General features: G+C 38.2%; 1 protein-coding gene across 9 annotated transcripts in view; it reads right to left on the bottom strand.

Moving 5' to 3' along the window:
* Positions 1–20,405, bottom strand: part of MAGI2 (membrane associated guanylate kinase, WW and PDZ domain containing 2) — a 677,723-nt gene that overhangs the window by 451,594 nt on the left and 205,724 nt on the right. For all 9 annotated transcript variants that reach the window (XM_088533177.1, XM_088533170.1, XM_088533173.1 and 6 more), the window contains exon 2: positions 19,771–19,887. In XM_088533177.1, the coding sequence (XP_088389303.1) occupies positions 19,771–19,887 (117 nt within the window). The remainder of the gene's footprint in view (positions 1–19,770; positions 19,888–20,405) is intronic.

Raw genomic sequence — 20,405 nt, 5'->3', positions numbered from 1 at the left:
GATCATAGAGACCTTATACCAGCTACAGTAAATAAACAACATTAAACTTTGTTTTCTGACCACTGGGCTCTAAGCAACTGAAGCATTATTTTTTTTCTGAATCTTTTCTTTCTTTTCTGATCATGCCAGACTTTTGGTTCCAACCCCCAATGTCATCTTTTTTTATCATCATTTCTTCTAACAATATCAAAGCGATGGTACAAAACCTATAATGTCAGAGATTTAAAAAAAAAGAAAAAAATGTGCAGAAAGACTTCTAGATAGGCCTGAGTAAAATTAAGATTTAATATTTTAAAGAAAATTGGATTCTACTTATAAATTCTTTTTTTAATTGTTCAAATTAATGATATCTATAGCTACTTCACATTAAAGCAAGTTTGAAGACTATTTTTTTCCCAGAGAAACATTCAGGAAAATAATATTGTTTTGTCAGAAGTGTGAACAGGAACAAAGCAAGATACCAATCTAAATTTCTTCTCTGTCCTAAAAATATTATCGTGGTGTTTTTTCCTTCTCTATGCTCTGTAAGTCATGACTGAGGAACATAATTACATTTGCCAACTATAGCACTCAAAAATTAGAAAATATCATACTTTAGAGGTTATTTTGATTAATCTCCTTTTGGATTGCTATTATAATGTAATCTGGAACAATACAGTCACTCAGTATTTTCTCCACAGGTTTGCCACTTCAATCAGTCTTGCAAATTTACGGCCTCTTTTTCTCCTTTTCACTTATTAACCAGAACCTCATATCCACCTCCTCCATCCATTCTCTTGCCATCTGTGGGCACTGAATCAATGACCACAAGGTCCCATGCCCCCCTCTCCTCTTCCCCTCATTCCCAACTCTCATGCCACATAAACGAGCACAAGCATACACAAAATTAATACAGCTGCAGTTTGGCAGGAATCTGTACAGCAATGTACAGATGTAGACCAGACCTACTACACCAGCTGAACAGGGATATACTACTTTTGGCCAAGGATCATCCTAATGGTGTAACTTCCCAAACTAACTCATCCAGCCAGCTTTTCCAGAGGGAGCTCACATCTGTCAGCACCTCTCAACACACCTGCAAGTGTTTGGGCACTTGGCATCCCTCAACAAGGCTTCTCATTAGTCCCTGCCCTGCACTGGTTGGGGATGTCTGTCACCTTCTCTGTTCTTTCTGTTTCGAACTCTCTGCCCTTCATCTGTCCTACTCTCCTGGTCTTCCCACAGAGTCTTCACTCCTCCTGCTGCTCACTTGCTGCTGTCATTTATGGCTGAGCCAAAGGTCAGCTCCATAAACTGGATTGCAGCTCCCAGTTCTCCCTTCTGAGTTTCACACTCTGTCATGTTCATCTTGCTCACTGCAACATTCATGCTGTAATATTTTCATAATATTTTCTACCTTGGCATGTTCTTCTTCACCTTAGAAGTATAATTCAACCTTTCCACTGACCAAATTGCTGTTTACATGACTTTTGACTCCCCAGAAAGAGGTCAGATCATAGTGGTTGAAGCTCGTCTCCACTCATCAGCTATCACTGACAATTCTCTATTTTTTCATTCTACTTTTCCCCATCTCTGTCCCTTACTAGGTCACTCACACCTGTTTTTTTGACCCTGTCTGTGCTGTGGTGAAAATCCCAGGAATTCCTAGTCTTAACTGAGCGCTCAAGTAATTGAATCCTATGACTTATATTTGCTTCTCAAAACCTCTTGCTTATTACTGATTTCTTCACAAGAATGATAAGATACAATAAGATCTTCTTCTTGTTGTGACAAGAATAAAATTACTTTCCCCATTCCACACATGCTGTTCTCTTCATTTCTTTCAAGGTAATAAATATTTTTGCCTAGACGAAGAGTCCTAGCCAATGGTCTTACTCCTCTGCCTCTGCAGTATGTGTGGCCTAAAATATATTGTCCCAAATCAAAGCAATATTTATGAAAGTGAAGAAATACAGAATTACAGTTTCTCACCCTGTTTTTAACTGAGCATCTGTGCATCTGGGTATAGTAGTGAAATTTATGCCTGCACCAATTTTATAAAGGAAGGAGTAAGTAGATGCCCAACTACAGCTGCATTCCGGCTTGCATTTGCTTATAATAGTGTTTAAGCTACAGCAGGACATCAAGACTCAAGAAAAAAAATGAGAGGAAGTGAAAAAAAGGATCTTTGAAAAGGCATCCCTACACAGGCAGTAATTTTGACAATAAGCTCTTCACAAAGCACCAGTGCTATAAAATTAGCCTACGAAACCAAACTATTTTCAAAACATAAATACAAATGAAAAGTGTTTGGACTTTTTTTTCAATATATTTGAACATTGTTTTTCACTATATAACTAAAATAACAAAATATTATTTAAAGATAGCAATAAAGATGTTTTTCACACTGATAACCTTCTAAATTTTTTGATTATTTTTTTATCTTCTTTTGTAATTCTGGAGAATAAAACAAATTGCAACTCTCTACAGAAAAATGCTGCAGAATTACCAATTTAATTAGCTATTTCAGTAACGTATTTAGCTCAGCAATGACAGAAGATGATTTGTGCCAATCTTTATCAGTAAAATCAAGAAAACTGGTAGTACTCAATATTCATTTGGAAATGGGACTTGATGTTTCCTGGCTATAATTACAAGGTTAAGTCTGAGACACTGTTAATTTTTTGAACTTGCCAGCAGTAATGAAATTACATTGATTGACAAGAGCTGAGAATTGTTTTTGTGGTATATATTTAGAATAAAGGAAACAGTTATAGTACAAACTTAAAATTCAGTATACAGAATATGTTCTAAGAGAGGATGAAAAATAGTTCTAGCTTCAGACTAGATGCTAATTTAGCATTTAAATAATTAAGGTACAGTTTTTGAAGTCTTCTGTGTCCTCTGTTCCACTAAAGTCCTTGTGCATGCTAGACTGAGGATGTATGGACCCTTCCATACAGGCACGAGGGCACTGTGCTTCCTCCACTGCATGAACTGCGAGAACTTCAGACACCATGAACAGGCAACCACACTCATCGTAATTCATGTAGTATTTACACGTATTCAAATATCAGTGGATAAACAGGAAATTCGGCTTTCTGATACAGAATAGTTGCGATGCTTTAACTGTCCTGCACTGATTTTTCATTTGAATAATATAATAAAGGAAAAAAAGGAAGAATAGATGAGAATGAAAACAAAATTAAGATGTTAAAAAGTGGTGTTTATTCAGCCCCCAACCCCTTTTCTTTGTATTCATGTAAAATAGGCTGTCTCCTCAAACGAGCAAGCAACTCTAACAACAATTATATTTGCTTTTATGGTGTTGCTCATCTGAAATAACTTGCAGACTCCTAATTCATCTTTCAAACGTCCACAAGAACAATATGGAATGGGGTACATTATATCCGACTAACAAGATTACTGCAGCAGCAGGATAGTCATGGATAGCGAAATATATAGAACCAAATCCTCAGCCTCCGTGGAAAGCAAACAAGCTCAAACTCTTAGCAGAGTGCTTGGTGCTCCCGCTGCACTCACAGAACGACCACACAAGTCGTGCTCGTGTATACCCGGTCTTGCTGAGTGAACCCATGTAGTTCGAGATGAGTCACTGGGCACTCGTCTCTGCCTTACACCACTCCAGAACCCACGTGAGCAGCTGGAGACCCATGGGAATGTGGAGCTGAATTCTCTTTTTATTCTGATGGCCCAGCCTATGCTCTAGGATTTTGTCTGTTTTCCACTTCTCAGGCTTCTTAAGGACACAAAAAGATGATTAATGTATGTCCAGGTTTAATATGTGAGCTGGTCAGAAACATGAATTTAGCCAAGCACAATGAGAACATCATCCAAACTCTGTCTCCCTGTCATTTAAATTATCCTACACAGAACAAAACAAGAATCCTACAAGTGTTCTATGGGATATATTTTAAAAATACTACAGTTGCACTGATATAATAGCTGCAGATGATTAATATCTGCCAAGATGATGTGATATTCTTCAGTTCCCAGAAGTGAAAATTGGGCTATATCATTCAGGATCAGTTTTTTCATCACAAATGTGGCCGTATATGTCACTGGAAAATAAGCTTGGAAGTACACTTCTGTGTGAGATTTATGGAGCAGTGGAAACAAAACCTATGGAACATTTAACTATGATGTCATGTATTTTTATACATGGAAACGAAGGGAGAGAATTCAAATCCTCCAGTCTACAGGACCGTTTTTGTCTACTGACACTTATATTGACCAACTGACTGGTCCTTTAATTGCTCCCAGAACAGTATGTGAGCATCTTCAAAGGTCATCATTTGGAGTGTCCAAGGAGACCAGGGGTTTTGAAGGAGACTGCAGCAACATTTAGAGACACACATTTATTTTTCTGTGAATCTGCCACTCCCTGCAGTCCCGTACAGTGCTCCCTGGAAAGAGACAGTCCACAACTTGCCATAGCTCGGCACAATACCACACATACGTGATCTGAACCAAAATAGACAGCAACCCATTTTAAATGCTCCTCTTTCCCTCTTCTCCTTCTCCGGTTTTGACAGCACTAAGCTAGATGCACTTTCTTTGAGCACAAATTTAACACCTACAGTGAAGTATCCTTGCTCAGTGAGGAAAAATAGACTTTTTCAAGCACGGGTCATGATCCTGCAAAAGAACCAGAAGGGGACTGGAACAGTGGGACATTGTGCCACCTCAGAGCATCACAGATGAGCCTTGCACAAAAGCTGAGTTGATTTGCTAGGCTTCTTATATACAACACAGTGGCAGGTACTTCAGCAAAACCTTGGAAATACATCTATTTCTCCACATGACTTCTGGAATAATCAGGCTAGGAGTCTAGTTTCCGTAATTACCCACGGTTTTCTTATTTCTGTATAACTCACACTTTTTTATTATTATTTTTTTCTGGCTAGCAGCATGAAGTGCTTTGTGCTTCTAGTTTAATGGAATGACTATATTGATCTGGGGAAGCTTTAACTCTGAAGCTGTGCAGACCACACCTTTATATGTGCTACACAGAGTCATATAATGAAAGAAAATTAAGCTGCTACAGACATCACTGTATCATCCAGGAAAGTGATGCATTATTCTACAAGACACAGAAAGTTAAAGAAGTGCACAGTAATTTAACAAAATTCAACCAGGGATGTGGAGAACCAAATTAATTCCGACATCAACTCATTGAAAGTTAATGACAATATTTTACTTGAGCAGTAAAATCTGCACTCCAAGGTACAACCCCATCTCTCCATTTCCTAGGTAACTTGCTTATGTACACACCTGGTAGGTTATAATCACCACTCATTCAATTCATTCAGTTTTTCAATGTCTAAGCCAGGGTAAGGTGTCAGTGTTCCTTCAACACCTCAAAATATTCACGGGGGAAGGAACAGTAATGACTTCATGAAATGAAACACACAAAAAAAGCTGTCTTTTATTTTGAATGCACCTACAGTTTACTCTAAATTTGAAGTGACCTTCAATCTAAAAGAGGTATCTCTTTTATGATTTTTCTTTAATAGAGAGTATGTTTACAAAATTTTCAATGAATCATGTAACTTCAGATGATATCCACATATTCCATCTAATGGCTTCAGAGACAACTATCTTGTGGTCTAATCCTTGGCATGTACCCTGAGACCTAGGCTGTCCTTATGCTGGGTTGCATGGTAAGAGGTATATTTCTCCATCTCTCCAAAAGCATAATTATTCCCCCTCCAAAAGCATAATTATTCCCCTAAAATTCAGCTTTTGCGTTATCTTTATTACTGGCTATGAATGCAGATGTTCCAAAAGTAAAAGAAAATACCAGTTACTGTTCCTCATGTTATAGTCCAGCACAAGTGTCCTGAAGAATGACTGTGGCACTGTGAGCCTCAGGTAGCTCTTGCTGAAGTAAGGAATAGTTCCACCATCAGAACTAGCATCTGGCTTCTGCCCATGATGAAGTTAAACAAGTGCAATTAGAAACCTTGTCTATCTTTTCAGACTCAGAGAAAAATACCTTCAGAAGGCATTTTTGCAGTGACTAATGAGCTGTTAAGAATTTTTTATTTTTAAATTAGGAGATATGCCGTACATGAATGCTTACATCTTTCTTATTGAATTTTATCCATGATCTTGTAAGGCAACTCTGTTTCTAGGATTTCAGGTAATCTTTAAATTTTAAAGTCATTACTACATCAATTCAACCTAAAGTTACTAAGAGAAGTTATCTCAATGGCACAGTTCTGTGGAAGTGCTGGACCTGTGCACACTGCTGACTGCATGGAGCAGAGTTGGGAAATGACTGTGTCCCTGCCAAGGCCTGTGCAGAGCCAGAGGAAAAAGGACAAAGCTGCACTTCCGTTTCACCCACTACTAGTCTATATTTCAGACTACATAATGTAAATATGTAATTTAGAAAAAAAAAAAAGGCAAACCTTTAATCTTTATTTAGAATTAGAATTCTTTTTATGATGGTAATGATTTTTCAAGAACTAATGTTTTCTAATGTTTATTATTGTTGCTCAAGTCTTCCTCACTTAATGAAGGGGCACAAAGAGAGACAGGATAATTGCATCTTGCAAAAGCTTTCTTTCTTTAAGCTCTACTGATTTTTCAGCAAAATGGGAATTACTTAATAGAAATAAATTCTCTAATGCATACAACTTGGATATGTTCTCAACTTAGTTGACAAAAAGATCCCTGAGAAAGAGAGTGCCTCATGGACTAAAAACATCTTCCGGAACAACTGGAGGCTATTAGAGCACAATCACTGCTAGTTCCTCAGGTATCCTGTTCTTTCCTCCACTTCTTTTGCCCATTTGGGAATGAGCAGCTCTGCTGACAAGCCAGGCCAGAAATAATCTTGCATCTGAAGACTCCAAAAAGTAAAAATATCTAAAAAAATCTTTTTAGACATATCAGGGTTGGGAGATGCAAATGGATAATAACAAGAAAAAAGTGCAGTAATTAAAAGCTTTCTGGAGTTTTTTTAAAGATGCTGAAAGGCAGCATATTCTCTGAAAGTCATGGTTCTATTCTAGCTGATAGAAGAAAATAAAACAAAACAACAAAACAAAACAAACTCATAGTGATTCCTGGAAATTATGAAAGCCATGTGCTGCTGCAGGAACAAAAACCTTCCTTGACTGGAATATTCAGAATTTATTGGAATAGATTGCCTTAGGAGCAAATGTAGCTCCTTAATAAGTTAGTTAGTTAGTACTCCTTACTAACATATATAATTCCAAAAAAAAAAAATTGTACGCTGAATGTTATAATCTGTGATAGAATGGATGCTTAACGTTGATTGAAGTGTATCAAATGTGATCTAGTTTCTCACTCAAATTTGGCAGACTACTCCTGTTCGGCACCAGATGCAGAAGTCACAAACCTCCCATTTGTCACCGCTTCTTCCCCTCTCAGCCTGGCTGCCCTTTTTGAAGCACCAGCTTAGTCCAACGACACCAACTCCACGTACCAGCTCTGTGCAAATCCTGGCCAGATTATCTGTCTCCACTGGCTGCAGCCAGTTTGGCCAAACCCATGGGCACCCAAGGTGGCCAACTGCACTTAATCAATCAGGCCTTCACTGACAGTAGAGCCATTTTCATTTAAGTAAGTATCTCAGACTGTGGCATTTGAAAGAACAAAAGCAGGATGACAACTATTCTAAGGCCCCAAAAACCTAGTTTACTAAATTATTTCTGGTTCTAACTGCTATGCTCCTAAGTCAGTAAAGTTTTAACTGTGTATTTAAATGGTAGGAAGATAGTGCCCAAATCATCATGTAAGTACAAATGCACTTGAATTGTAGGTAAAAATGACTCTGGATCCCATGGCAAGCTTTGAAGCACTGTAGAAACTTACATTATCTTTGAAGAACATGGAAAGATTAAAATAATACCTTTTATAGCCAAAACTCATTCTACATAATGCAAAGTAAAAACCTGCTCTATAGTCTCAAGTAATCAATGAAAAACTTCCCATTATTTCAAATATTCTTTGAATGCAATGACAAAGAGGAGAACAGTATTCACCTGTTCTATCCGCTGTCTCCTCACTAGACTTAAAAAGAAAAGAGAGAGAAATATAAAACTGATCTGCTTTTTATCCTATGCTTTAGAAGGTAGCTGCACTAGGATATGTAGAGGATATAAAACTCCAAGTATACTTGGGAAGGAGTATTACTGCATGGACTGTAACTACAAAGCTCTCTTACTTCAGCATTAGCCAACTTTTCCAATCAGTCTAAAATCTATGACCTGACCTCAAAAAGCTTCCTCTCTCCAACAGGTGGATTGAGGCTTGGATGCAAATACCAAACAACCAGCTTACTGAGCAGGGAGTTGCACAGGGTTTGGTGATATGGAGTCAGCAACATGGGGTGTTTTTCTTTCTTCTACCAGCTCTGTTCTCAAACAAAATCCATGACTTCTACCATGCTTTGTATGGTCCCTGAGGAAACTTGAACATTTCGCTTCACAGATTCAGTCCTGACATGAGACCGGACATTTGTGTAAATGCATGGAACGATGTTGTAAGTGCACAAGAACTTCTACTGTGGAAACCTTCAGCAACTACAAATGCTCTATTTTCCTAAAATTACGTGGCAAATCAGCAGGGATTTTAATGACCACAGTTCTAGGCAAGAAACGAAACTCTACCTAAATATATCAGTGTCCCTCTGTGAACTCAACCCTGAGGTTCTTCACATGAAAAGCAACTGGAGTATGAATAAGAATGATGGCTAGGCACCTATGACAGTTTTAGACATATGACAGCTATATCCCATTTCATTCCCTTCAGACATATGAAAACTTGGCAGCATAAGCAGTCTATGCTAACAAGATGTTGTTTTAGCTGCAACAATACTACCAGCTTCTTCACAGTGGTATTCTGGTTGTGTTGGCCACTAATCAAATTTGATGTGCCAACTCAAACACCACTAAAGAATTTTAATGCTGTCAACCTATTTTTAGTTTACTCAGGCACTTCCCCTGTTTCAATAATGTGTTCACGTATCTGCTTTCACTGAAGATTCTCTTTGTTGCTCGTACCTTAAATATACCTCCTTGGAAAACCATTTATGCATTTTTTATTTTTATCTGAAAAATGGAATTGCAAGCTGCATTATTCTAACCTCAGTTTTTCTGATTAGATAACACCATGAGATGAAATTAACATGAAAATGCTTTACACTTCTTAAATCATACAAAATTATTCATAATAAAAAATACGACACAGATGAGGTACTGGTATTGGCAATAAGTAGGTACACAGGTTTAATGAGGAATGAAAAAAAGTGTGTACTGCTCAGCCCTCGTGTAACCAAGTACATTCCAATTAGTACAAGACTGATTCTTTGCAAAATCCATAACATAACTGGAAGGGCCTAAGTCTCCCTACATGACTTTAAATACTCTGTGCTCATACACACAGACCAATTTTGCCATCTTTCTCAAACTGTTTCTATTGAGACTTCAAACATTGAGATGAAGCATGTGGCCAGAAAAGCCTTATCAGCTGCAACTGAGCAGAGCATGGGGCAGCCAGGAGAAGCTCCATGGCCTTGGCACATGGAAGGGCTCTGCACAGAGCTGGGCTGGCTTGCGGGTGTTCCGACTATGAACTGAGACCGCTAACAACCAGACAACAGCTCTCTATGGGGAGGGATTCCTGATACCCTCTTTTACCAGCCTCTCCCCAGTGGGGGCAAAAGAACAAAACCATTTTAATTATATGAAACTGCACAGAACAGAACAGCTATAAAGAGATTTAAGGAGTTTTTTCCTAGCTCTTCACTGCCCTTGGTATTCAAATGGATGAAGGGAAGAGAGCTCCTATATCAGCAATGTAAACCCAGTCAGCAAATTTAGATAACTTGCCTCTAAGCAGTAAGAAGAACTTGCAAAAGCTGAGAAGTGTTCAAGAGTTCATGTATTTTAGTGGTCATTTAATGACCTTCACTGAAAAATTTAATACTAAAAATATCTAATTGTAAAGCATATATTTTTGAAACCTTTTATGATTTTATGTCCCTACCACCCTTTACAATTTCAAAATGAGAACTTAAAAGTTAAGTTGTAGCACTTTTCTGCATTTAAATCCACATTGCTGCTTGCATTTGAAATACAATCACAAACTTCTGTAACCAATATATGTTTCTGCCATTTCAATAGGACGAACAGCTCCCTATTCAGAATCAGTGAAATAATGTGGCAGAATGATTTGAGTAATCCACAATAAACTGATAGGTAGTGAAGAGGTTGATGTGTTAATAACAGTAATGGATTGGAAAATGAAAAGTGTGCTGAGTGGAAGCAAAATGTGGAGATCCAGGAGAAATCTGAAGTTGTGTCAAACTGCCATAGGACAAAAACAGGCCAATGGCATCCTCAGGATAAAGGGAAATGAAAAGACTTGCAGAAAAGAGCCTTCCTTCAGTAAAATATAAATTAACCTCATTCCTTTGATGAAGTCAAAACTTTATTCACTCTTCAGATACTTAGAAGCCTCTCTTCAGACCTGAGTGTCTGTTTCCTCCTTGAAAGGTTTTCTTCCACTCTGGTGGAACTTTTGTACTTAAAACATGGTTCAACTGGAGGCATTAGTCTATTGACTTTAGCCTGCCACACACAGAGGGTTTGAAATTCCTTCTTTTGTTACAAGTCACAGAAAATAAAAGGAATAACTTGTTCTCTGAAAATGAGAATGTTTGGCATGATAAAAATCTCAAAGGTGGAGGCATTTTTAAAGTAGTGTCAGTTATAAAATCTCACTACTTGAATGTAGACATGATGTTCTCAGAGGAAGGGAGCAATAGTGTGGAGTGTGGGGTTACAGCAAAGGAAATACAACCCAGGATCTGTGAGTGGGCTACTGAACTGTGGATACATTTCAGAAGGACATATATGAGCAAACTGAATCAGGTCAAGTGCTTAACGGTTCACAGAAATTGCTCAATACAAAACGATTCATCATGAGGAAGCCCATCCTCTCCTCTACCATTGTGATTATAGACCAAAATCCCAGAAGAAAAAAACCAAAAGAAGGTAATCTTGCCAAAATCTATAACAGTCTTTTTTATTCAATTATGCAGATATGGATTTAGTAGCTTAATGTAGGCATTCAGTTCTGAATATTGATCCTTTTACATAGCTTTTTTTTTTTTTTCTTGTTGCTATTGTTCTGAGCTTCTAAAGGCAACTGCTGGTGGTCTGTGTTCACTGCTTAGCTGTTTTTCAGATGAAAATCACCACCTTTATTAAGGGCTATTCATTGCGTCAGACATATCTTCTAAGGACAGGTAAGATGAAAATGGCTTTTAATTATGCTAAGAAAGACAGCACATCTAGATTTTGGTGATCCAAGGAAAGGAAAGTTCCAAAATGAATACCTCCTTTCAGGCAACTTCAGTTCAATCACTCTAGCATTCCCAGATGCACAGTATTAACCATGTTTTATTGTAAGACTTGCAAAACCTGGTACTTGCTTCTGCCTTTATGAAGGTTGTAAGCTTTCCTTGAGAAAAAAAAATAATTTGACCCATTTTTATCACAGATGGGGACATGAAAAAATAAACCAAATGTAACTTGAGATAGATATGTTTTAAATCTATTAAAATCAAGGTGTGGGGGAGGAAAAGATGACATGGTACATAGTAAAACTGATTTTGAACACAGAATTATGTTCAATAGTGCTGCAACCTTTGTTAATCGTATTAGTAATTCTGGCAATTTCTGAGATACTTTGGTTATTTCTGGAAAAAGGTCAACAGGACTTCTGAGATCTTCAGGCTGGAAATGCCTACTGTCATAGGGGATATAATGTCCTATGAATACTCGGACTTCAAGCTGCTTTAGGCGAGTCAGGAGCTATGACTTGTATTTGCAAATAACTTAATTGTGGTCTCTTTTATATTTTTCTCTTCTTCTGCAGAGACAACGTATTTTATCAGATTTATGCTATTGCCCCTCAGTGTTTCGCTCTAGTTCTCAAGTAATCAATAAGATTAGTGCTATCATCAAAATTCCTTTAAAACTGTCGCTATCCTCTATCCCTTCGGTATCATATGAATTAGAGAACTCATTTTGCAAGGTTAGAAAGCCTTCTTAAACTAAAAATGGATTGATTCTTTGGGAGAATCAGCACAAATTGTGTCAACAAACTTCTAGTTTGGCACGAGGCATGTGTTATATCAAATACAGATAATTAAATAGAAATATGATTAGCAAGCTAAGCTGATTGCCAAACATTAGTCTTTAAAAAACATGCTGGTTAACATCACTTAAGGAAGATATGTGATAATGCTTTTGTAGGAAAACTGCTTAAGAAAGATAGGGTTTTGCAGTTTCAGAATTTGTTCCTGATTTCTTCATTAAAGTCAATTTAGAAACTTTGAAGTGTATGCATAGAATCATAAAATTGTTATGGTTGGAAGGGACCTCTAGAGATCATCTAGTCCAACCCCCCTGCACACGCAGGGTCACCTAGAGCACGTGGCACAGGACTGCATCCCAGCAGGTTTTGAAGATCTCCAGAGAAGGAGACTCCACAACCTCTCTGGGCAGCCTGTTCCAGTGCTCTGTCACCCTCGCTGTTAAGAAATTTTTCCTTAAGTTCCTGTGGAACTTTTGGTGCTTCAGTTTGTGGCCATTTCCTCTAGTTCTGTCGGTGGCCACCAGTGGAAAGGGGCCGGCCCCATCCTCCTCACTGCCTCCCTTGAGGTACTTATAGACACTGATCAGGTCCCCTCTCAGCCTTCTCTTCTCCAGGCTGAACAGGCCCAGCTCCCTCAGCCTCTCCTCATAGGGCAGATGTTCCAGGCCCCTGATTACCAGGTATCATTCACTGGTATCCTATGAACCTTCTGGTTGGCAGTGTTACACAAATATAGCCTGTTACACAAATAATTGGCTTTATGATATACAAAATGACTGATTTTGGATGATCTGCTTTCTAAAGTGGGAAAGAAAAATCAGTGTGAAGGGAAGGAAGGGCTAGAAAGGATGGGAAGTGAAAGGACGAAAGTAGCAACCTCCCAGTCTTTCAGAAGCCATTTGGATGTGGGGATCTCAGAGAAACACAAGCTGCATTGGGCAGCTGAGAGTACACCCTTTCAATATGCAGAGCGGAGAAATTCCTGAGAAAAAGTAGCAGAAACAGTCTGTGTTTTATCTTCCATGAACAACAAGTGCTACAGCATTTTCAGTCAACTTCTTTGCTACTTGTAGGCATAGTTTTGGCATCTCTTTATCCCACTTCTTAATTAAGGTAAAATCTTAATTCACTTTGGCAAATGAAGAACAAAACTGGTATTTGCTTGATTTTTTTGCATCCACGGCTTCAAAGTGTCTGCACCGCAGCACTCGCAGCCGGAACACAGTGTGGGCCCAAGCTGTGCTGTGTGCCCACTGAGGCACCTTTCACCACTCTGTTGGGAAACACACACAAAAAGCCCATAAAATCACAGGGAATGTGATGATACCAGGGTGCATAAACCAGTCTCTTACAACCTGGCATTCTCAGGATCTTTAGGAAAACAGGTCAGTGTATGCGTGCTTTCCCGGAGGTAATTATGAATCACATTGCATGCAGGTAGCAGTGGAAAATTAAAAATGATCCACTGGCATGAGTTTAACCACCCCCTTATTTCATGCAAGTCAATCCAGAAGCTGTCTGTGCTATGGATTCATTTACCAGCCTTTTCTATTCAGTCTGTCAGTTCTTTGAAGCAGTGACCTCCTCCTCTTCATCTGGTACTCATCTCACTTAATTACTTGATTTGTTTTAATTTTGCTTGAGATACAGAGAAGCCTGAAAACACCTGCCAATGACTCTGTTTAAATATGCCATGGAGGTGTGTTCCACTACGTAAAGAACAACAAGAACATTTGCTCTGCATTGCCCTATTCTGAGCCATCAAAGTCAGCTCTAAGCAATAACTAACACTTGTCTGAAAGAATAAAGTACTCATTATAGTTAGGTACTGTTATTTGCAATGATGCGGACATTTCTTGGCAGTATGGTACGCAAAGCACAGGTTATTTTGTTCTAAGAATAGTTCTACATGACGTCAAACTGGCAGATCTTTTGACTGGCAAAACCTGGCCTTTGTAATTTGTTTATTTTAAGAACAGAGCTGTGCACTGAGTTTTTACTCTTCAAAGATGCTTCTGACACGGAACAAACTTATAAGAAAAATATATGAAACTATTGGCAAGTTCTGATTCATGTGTTCCTGTATGAATACTTCTGAGAACAGACTTCTCTAGAGAAGGAACAAAGTATTTTACAAACAAATTTTTGAAGCCTAAATGTTTATCCAAATATAGGTTAGTCAAATGTATTTCCCATTCTTATCTAGAACAGCTCATCTAAACTCATGAAGTTTCTGAGTTTGGACATTCACACATTTTGGAGCACTTTCAGCTCCAAGTAGAAATTCACTTTTTTAACTTCAGTAGCTCAAAAAAAAAAAAGGGTTAATGGCAATATGTTTTAAAAAAACAAAAGTGAGTCTGACCAAAGCAAACATTTCACTGCATACATTGTTTTCTGGGAAGACAGCAAGACAGAAGCATTTGGCAATTATAGCTTTTCAACAGTACAAAGAAAATATTGCAGCATATGGGTGAAATATATATAGCCTTCGGTAGAATAGAACAAAATCTTTTTTGAAAATCTGGTACTTATTTAGTAGAAGTTGCTCAAAATGTAATGTAATAATGACCCAAGCATCTAGTCATAGAAGCAAGAAACAGAAGATAGATTAAAAAGAAAAAATTGCAGCAGAAAGGAAAAGTTAAATTAAGTGTCCGTAGGTTCCCCATTTGTTCAATGTGCTCCCTGTACGTACCTAGTGCCGAGCAATCACACAGCAAACTGAGCAAAGGAAGGAATTATTGTCACTGTTTTCTATGTGAGGAACTGCAACACAAAATGACTTGCCTGTGGTCACTCAGATATAGCATGAGGCTGAGTCACAGACAGAATCTTTTTCCCTGTTTTTCTGACAAATGTCTTAAATAAACCGTCCTTCCTCCACGACTTCTGGATCAACAGTAACACGTCAGTAGCTAGTCTAATAAGCCTGCATTGTGCATCCCATTCTCCCCTTTCTTTATTAATTATTGCTTGTCTAAGCACAAACACTAGGAAGAAGGAACGTTTCTCCCAGCAGCACTGCCCTTTTTTTACTATTTACACTATCACTTCTGATCCATGGCCCAACTCCTGGGCTACATCCTCTGCTGCTGTGAACCAGGGCAGTGGGAGAGCGTCATCCACTTAAGCAACCCCAGTTCCCACCCCCTAGCTGGGGCTGTATCCCAGGGGATATCAAGAGCAATCTCTTCAAATTAATATATGATTTCTTCTATGAATAAATTGTCAGCCTTTGACTTTTTGTGGTGCTCATGATCAGGATATCTTCCACTCCCATTTCATATTCCCTGTCTGGGAGGGAAACATGCAGACTTGTTTTTCAGCGAGCTGCGCTACTCTGCAAGCTCTGTCAGAGGTGGAGTTTGCAGCTGCTTGGAAGGACATACCAAAGGAGACAGAAGTGACCACCGCCATCACTACCAAAGCTGCTTTCCTGTCATGTAGTCTCCATAAAGCTTCTTTTTTTTTCCCTTGTGACGACACTAAGTTAAAACCATCTTTCCTTGCAACAAGGAATGCAGGAAACCTGCTTGCCCATGGGGCAACTTCAATCTGCTGACAGCATTTGCAATCTGCTGACAGCATTATCAAGCACAAAGTTGAGCATGACTAAATTGTTGTCTGTCTACAGCATTTACAGTATCAGATGTTGTTTTCTCCACATCCCTAGACCTGGACTGCAACGGAGAGTGTTTGACACTGATTATGTGTTTAATAAGAATCACTTCTTACCAGGGGTATTTTTCAGACTTTTAGCATAGCTCAGTGGTCCTCCATACTCACGGCTCCTAACTTATGAATAAATTTAGGGTATGAAGAATATTCTGAAAAGCCACTCAACAGAAAGAGGAGATGAAAATGCATGACCCAAAGTTCAGTCAGGTTTTTTGAACACAGCAACCTGTGAACCTTGCTTTCCTCCAGAACTGCCTTTTATCATTTTCTGATATTTTCTCCGAGTTCCTGAACATGCTTCTGATCTGTATTACTTTTGGATTTCTTACACGTGAAGCTCAGTCTTGCTGCCTGCATGAAGATAATAGCCATGGCCTGACAGAAGACCACTGCCAGTTCTTCCTTCTGCAGAATGCATTTTCTTTTATATTATTTGCAATGCTGTGTCTTTAAAAAAGTTTCCTCTCCTGACCTTGCCTGCTGAAAGCTTTATTGCTTTTCTAACTCAGCTTTAAATTAACAGAACTTTTTCTTCATTTTCTTGTTTGTGTATCAGTTTCATTACTGCTGTCACACGACTCTGGGGGCAGAGCTAACTGCTGCATCTCTGCAAAAACCTTGCAAACCCGGGCGCACGTTCTGCCCTGGGATATATGCGTGTAATTCCTGTTGACAACGCCATGAAAATGAATTTTTTACAGTACTGGGAATTGCAACCCCTTATGGTAGGCTGCATTTGACTCTGTGGGATAAATGGCCATTTCTAATTTGGTAGAAAGCAGCACTGCGATATTAAAGAAAAAGAAATGCAAGGAATGCAAAAAAAAAAAAATCCAAAAAACAAATTGTCTTCTTCATCCTTGTCCACACAGACCACAGTTTCAGAGGGCAGAGGTCATCCATTTTCCTCATCTCGTGCACTTCTGGACCTTCAACCATCTTCTGCAAACAGGCTAAGATATAATGCAGAGCTCAAATTCTCACCTGAAACATACTGCCTTACCTTCTCTGACTACATTTGGCTTATCCTGATTTAAAACAGGTATGGATTTGGTCCTGCACTTCCTGGTTTCCTAGAGGATATGCACTCATTCAAGTAAGAGGTAAGGCCTTGACGATGTCTAGCCTGATCAGGAAGGCCGACTGCTGAGAAACAAGTGGCTGTGTCCTTGCATTGCTAAGCTCAGTGTCAGCAGTCTGAACAAAAAGCAAAGACGAACAAAAAATTCAAGGTCAAGGACCCTCTTATAAAGGCTATCTTGGCTTCAGTGGCAATTACACCTCTGTAACTGAGGAAAGATTGTAGGCATGTTTGTAAGGGGAAAGAGGCTGCCACGTTTATTTTCTGACCTTTTCAGCTTACATCCTTTTCATTAGCAATAATGTTGCCTGCAGTTGGTGTTCTCTGAATATTTTTCTGCACAGTAATTTGATTAAATATCGTGCTTTGTTTGCTGTGTTGTTATCCCCTGCACATTGCTACTGCGTAGTTACTGCTAAGAGAACTTGTAGGCAATTAGATAGCCAGTTAAATACAGCTGCTACATGCTAGAGAAATCCTTTCCCTGCAAGTTGCGTACTTTACTGTTTGTGCTAACCATTACTCTTAGCCTTTGTGCAGAGCTCCAAGAAAACAACAACCCATAGTAGTAACAGTACCCTCAAGAAGTAAGTTCATTATTCAAAAATTAATTAAATTATATGAAAATAAGGAAAGAGTTGAGGAATATTTTCCCTCCCAAACATGAATGCATGAAAAAAAAAAGATTATTTCCAAGTATGACTCTTTTGGGAAAAGAGTAGAAATCTGGCTTGCTGTCTGTGTGATGGTGTGCTTCTTCTTTAGTTGAGTATGGAAGCTTTGGAAAATCAAATATAACCATGCCTGCATTTGTTAATCTCTCTAAATATCCGCATTTTGGAAAGCCTGTATTTATAGAATTTTCAAGAAAATTTTAAAGAAAGTATTCCACTGAGGCAGTTTTTTTCCCTCCCACCACTAAACCTATGGAAACTGTCTCCACTATAACTATGAACTTGCCACTTTCTTAGCAATTCAGCAGTTGTCATCCATGCCATTAAACTGTTTTTGAAAACTTAGCTCTTATCTAGCTAAAGCTGCTCAAAATATAATACAATAATGACCCAAGAAGCTAACTGTGTAAGAAGACACAGAAGGTGGATAAAAAGAATAAATCACAGCAGAAGGGAAAGGTAATACTAAGTGTTTATAGGTTCTGAATTGTGGTCTTTATGGCTGAGTGCTCCTTCTTGAATGATAAATTTGCTCCTGTCAGTAACATACTTCACTTCCCAAATAAGAACATTTTATTCCCTTGATTTCAAAAAAAAAAAATGCTTAGAGTCGTATCATGTCCACACTGCACACACGCACACGTTATTTGCTACGTTTGTGCACCAAGGACATTAAATGGTTCCATGTCTTGGTGACTAGCTGCCTTTCCTAAACACATAAGGATTACTTGATCCAAAATATCTCTTATTTTAGATTGTCTCAGCCCATAAGAAAGTTAACATTAGAAAATGTATGTAGCACAAGCTGCTATTATTTCATGCTTGTTGTGATATTGCTGCCTTTTTATTTATTTATTTATCTATTTATTTATCTATTTATTTATTTATTTTTAAGCTGGGTTTTCAGCATTACAAACTATATAGTAGGGTTACTGTAAATATATTCCTGTACAAATGGCCCCCTAGATATCCTAAGAAGTGGGTCTTTCTGGGAGTAATCACTAAGTTTAGATTTAATCTCCAAACATCTTTCTCCTTGCACTTGCACTTCAGCTCCAGACAAACCTAAGTCACCAAAAAGCTCACATAAAAATAGTATTGCTGATTTTGTGCATACAGACTAAACAGTCTAATTTTATTCCAGCTTTATTGCCAATTGGGGGCAAATGGAACTCTAAAATGAAAGACTTAGGTTTATTTACCTTCAGCTTTCAAAAGAGAGAGAAAGGTTTGAACCTCTCTTTTGGTGCTTCAAATGTCCATTCTTAGTTTAATGACAAAATACTGTACAGTAGCATTGACAACAATGCAGCTTTCAAATAACATCTATCTATTACCATATAAATAGTGCACACTCCTATTCATCACATCTTCCCCTGCCTATCATTCCCGTGTCAAGCCTGCAGGTTCAAAGGGGCACTCTTCACCAAAACCAGAAGCCCCGTTTTCCATCCACTAACCAATTATTTTATGGGAGAGAAATAATGGAATTTCATTCTGTTTTCAATGATTTATTGTTTGTCAGCAAATAGAGCTGTTCTGAAAAACACTGCCCTGCTATTTTGACATTGCTTATGTTACTGTGCTTAGTTTCATGACTACTGTAATAAGTTAGTAATTTCAATATCTAGAAAAATGCTTTTGGATGTTTCGGAATATTTTTTATCTAGATGTGACCAACGTATATGGTAACAAGAAAATAAATGGATGTACAAGACAAAACGAACATTCACTGCAATGCCTGCTGCACCTGAACAACACAATTTCCTAGCACGATTCCTTTGTTGCCCTATTGCATTCCAACCCCCCAGTGCTATTTGGTAAAGGATAACACTATGAAATCTGAGGCAGATCAAACTCTCTCTGTTGGACATCAATTTAACTATCCCAGAAAATGTCTTTTTTTTTTTTTTATTTGTCTTTCTGTAGAAAGAAAGATTACTCTTCTACATCTACAGTTGATCGGAGCCACAACTTAGGAAAAAACATGCCATTTCAGGAGTTAATTCAGAATTAGACAGATTAGTTCCTCAACAATAATGTGGAAAACATGAGTCAAGTCACTGTCTGTCTATGGGAAGGTGCTTCGTCTACAGTACAACTCTTCATGCTTTTCAAGTGGCCTCAGCAACATTAATTTGACCAGCCAGCTGCTAGCAAGAAAAGTGGTTTGTTCATCTTGGCCCTACTCACATGGTACAGTGCGGAGGTAGAGGTTGTCTCTTATGATCTGCTGGAGCTCGTGGTCTACCGAACCTTTCTGGAACCGTAAATTGAGGTAGTGACGAAGGTCCTTATCAACGATGCCTCCTGTCAAGTAAAAGACAAACGAAAGCATTAGAAATATATTGCTTTGACAGAAGCAATGAGTCACTTGTAAAGTCTCAGAGGCTCGTTTTCCTTCATGTTTCTGTCATCTCTCAGATGACAAAAATGCAAAGCTTTCTAGTTAAAGCATGCAGTTGGTATAATATTATTTAGTATTGATCATTACACAGGTTAAAAAAGGCTAACTCATAACTGACTGGCTAAATCTCTACAGTTCAGAAAAAAGTGTATATAGGATTATGTACTCAAGTGTTAAGATTCTTCTGCACAAACTGATAACAAATTAGCACTATTATATAATTGCATAAATAAAAATCTATACAATACATGATTATACTTCCTGTGACCTTGTACCAATTTCCTCCCCCCATTTATTAAATGCAAAATTTTTGAGTCAGAATGTCTCTATTTGGTATGTTCTATGCTTTCACTTCAAATGTAACCATAATGTAGCTAAAAGTTATAAGCTGTACTTAATGATCATACAAATAACATATAAT

The sequence above is a fragment of the Tinamus guttatus genome, unplaced genomic scaffold (genome assembly GCF_059628265.1).
Source record: "Tinamus guttatus ecotype Peru unplaced genomic scaffold, ASM5962826v1 Tinamus_guttatus_pri_ptg000489l, whole genome shotgun sequence".
NCBI lineage: Eukaryota > Metazoa > Chordata > Aves > Tinamiformes > Tinamidae > Tinamus > Tinamus guttatus.
Note: the sequence above shows the minus strand (reverse complement) of the source record. Positions and strands in the feature narration are given on the sequence as shown.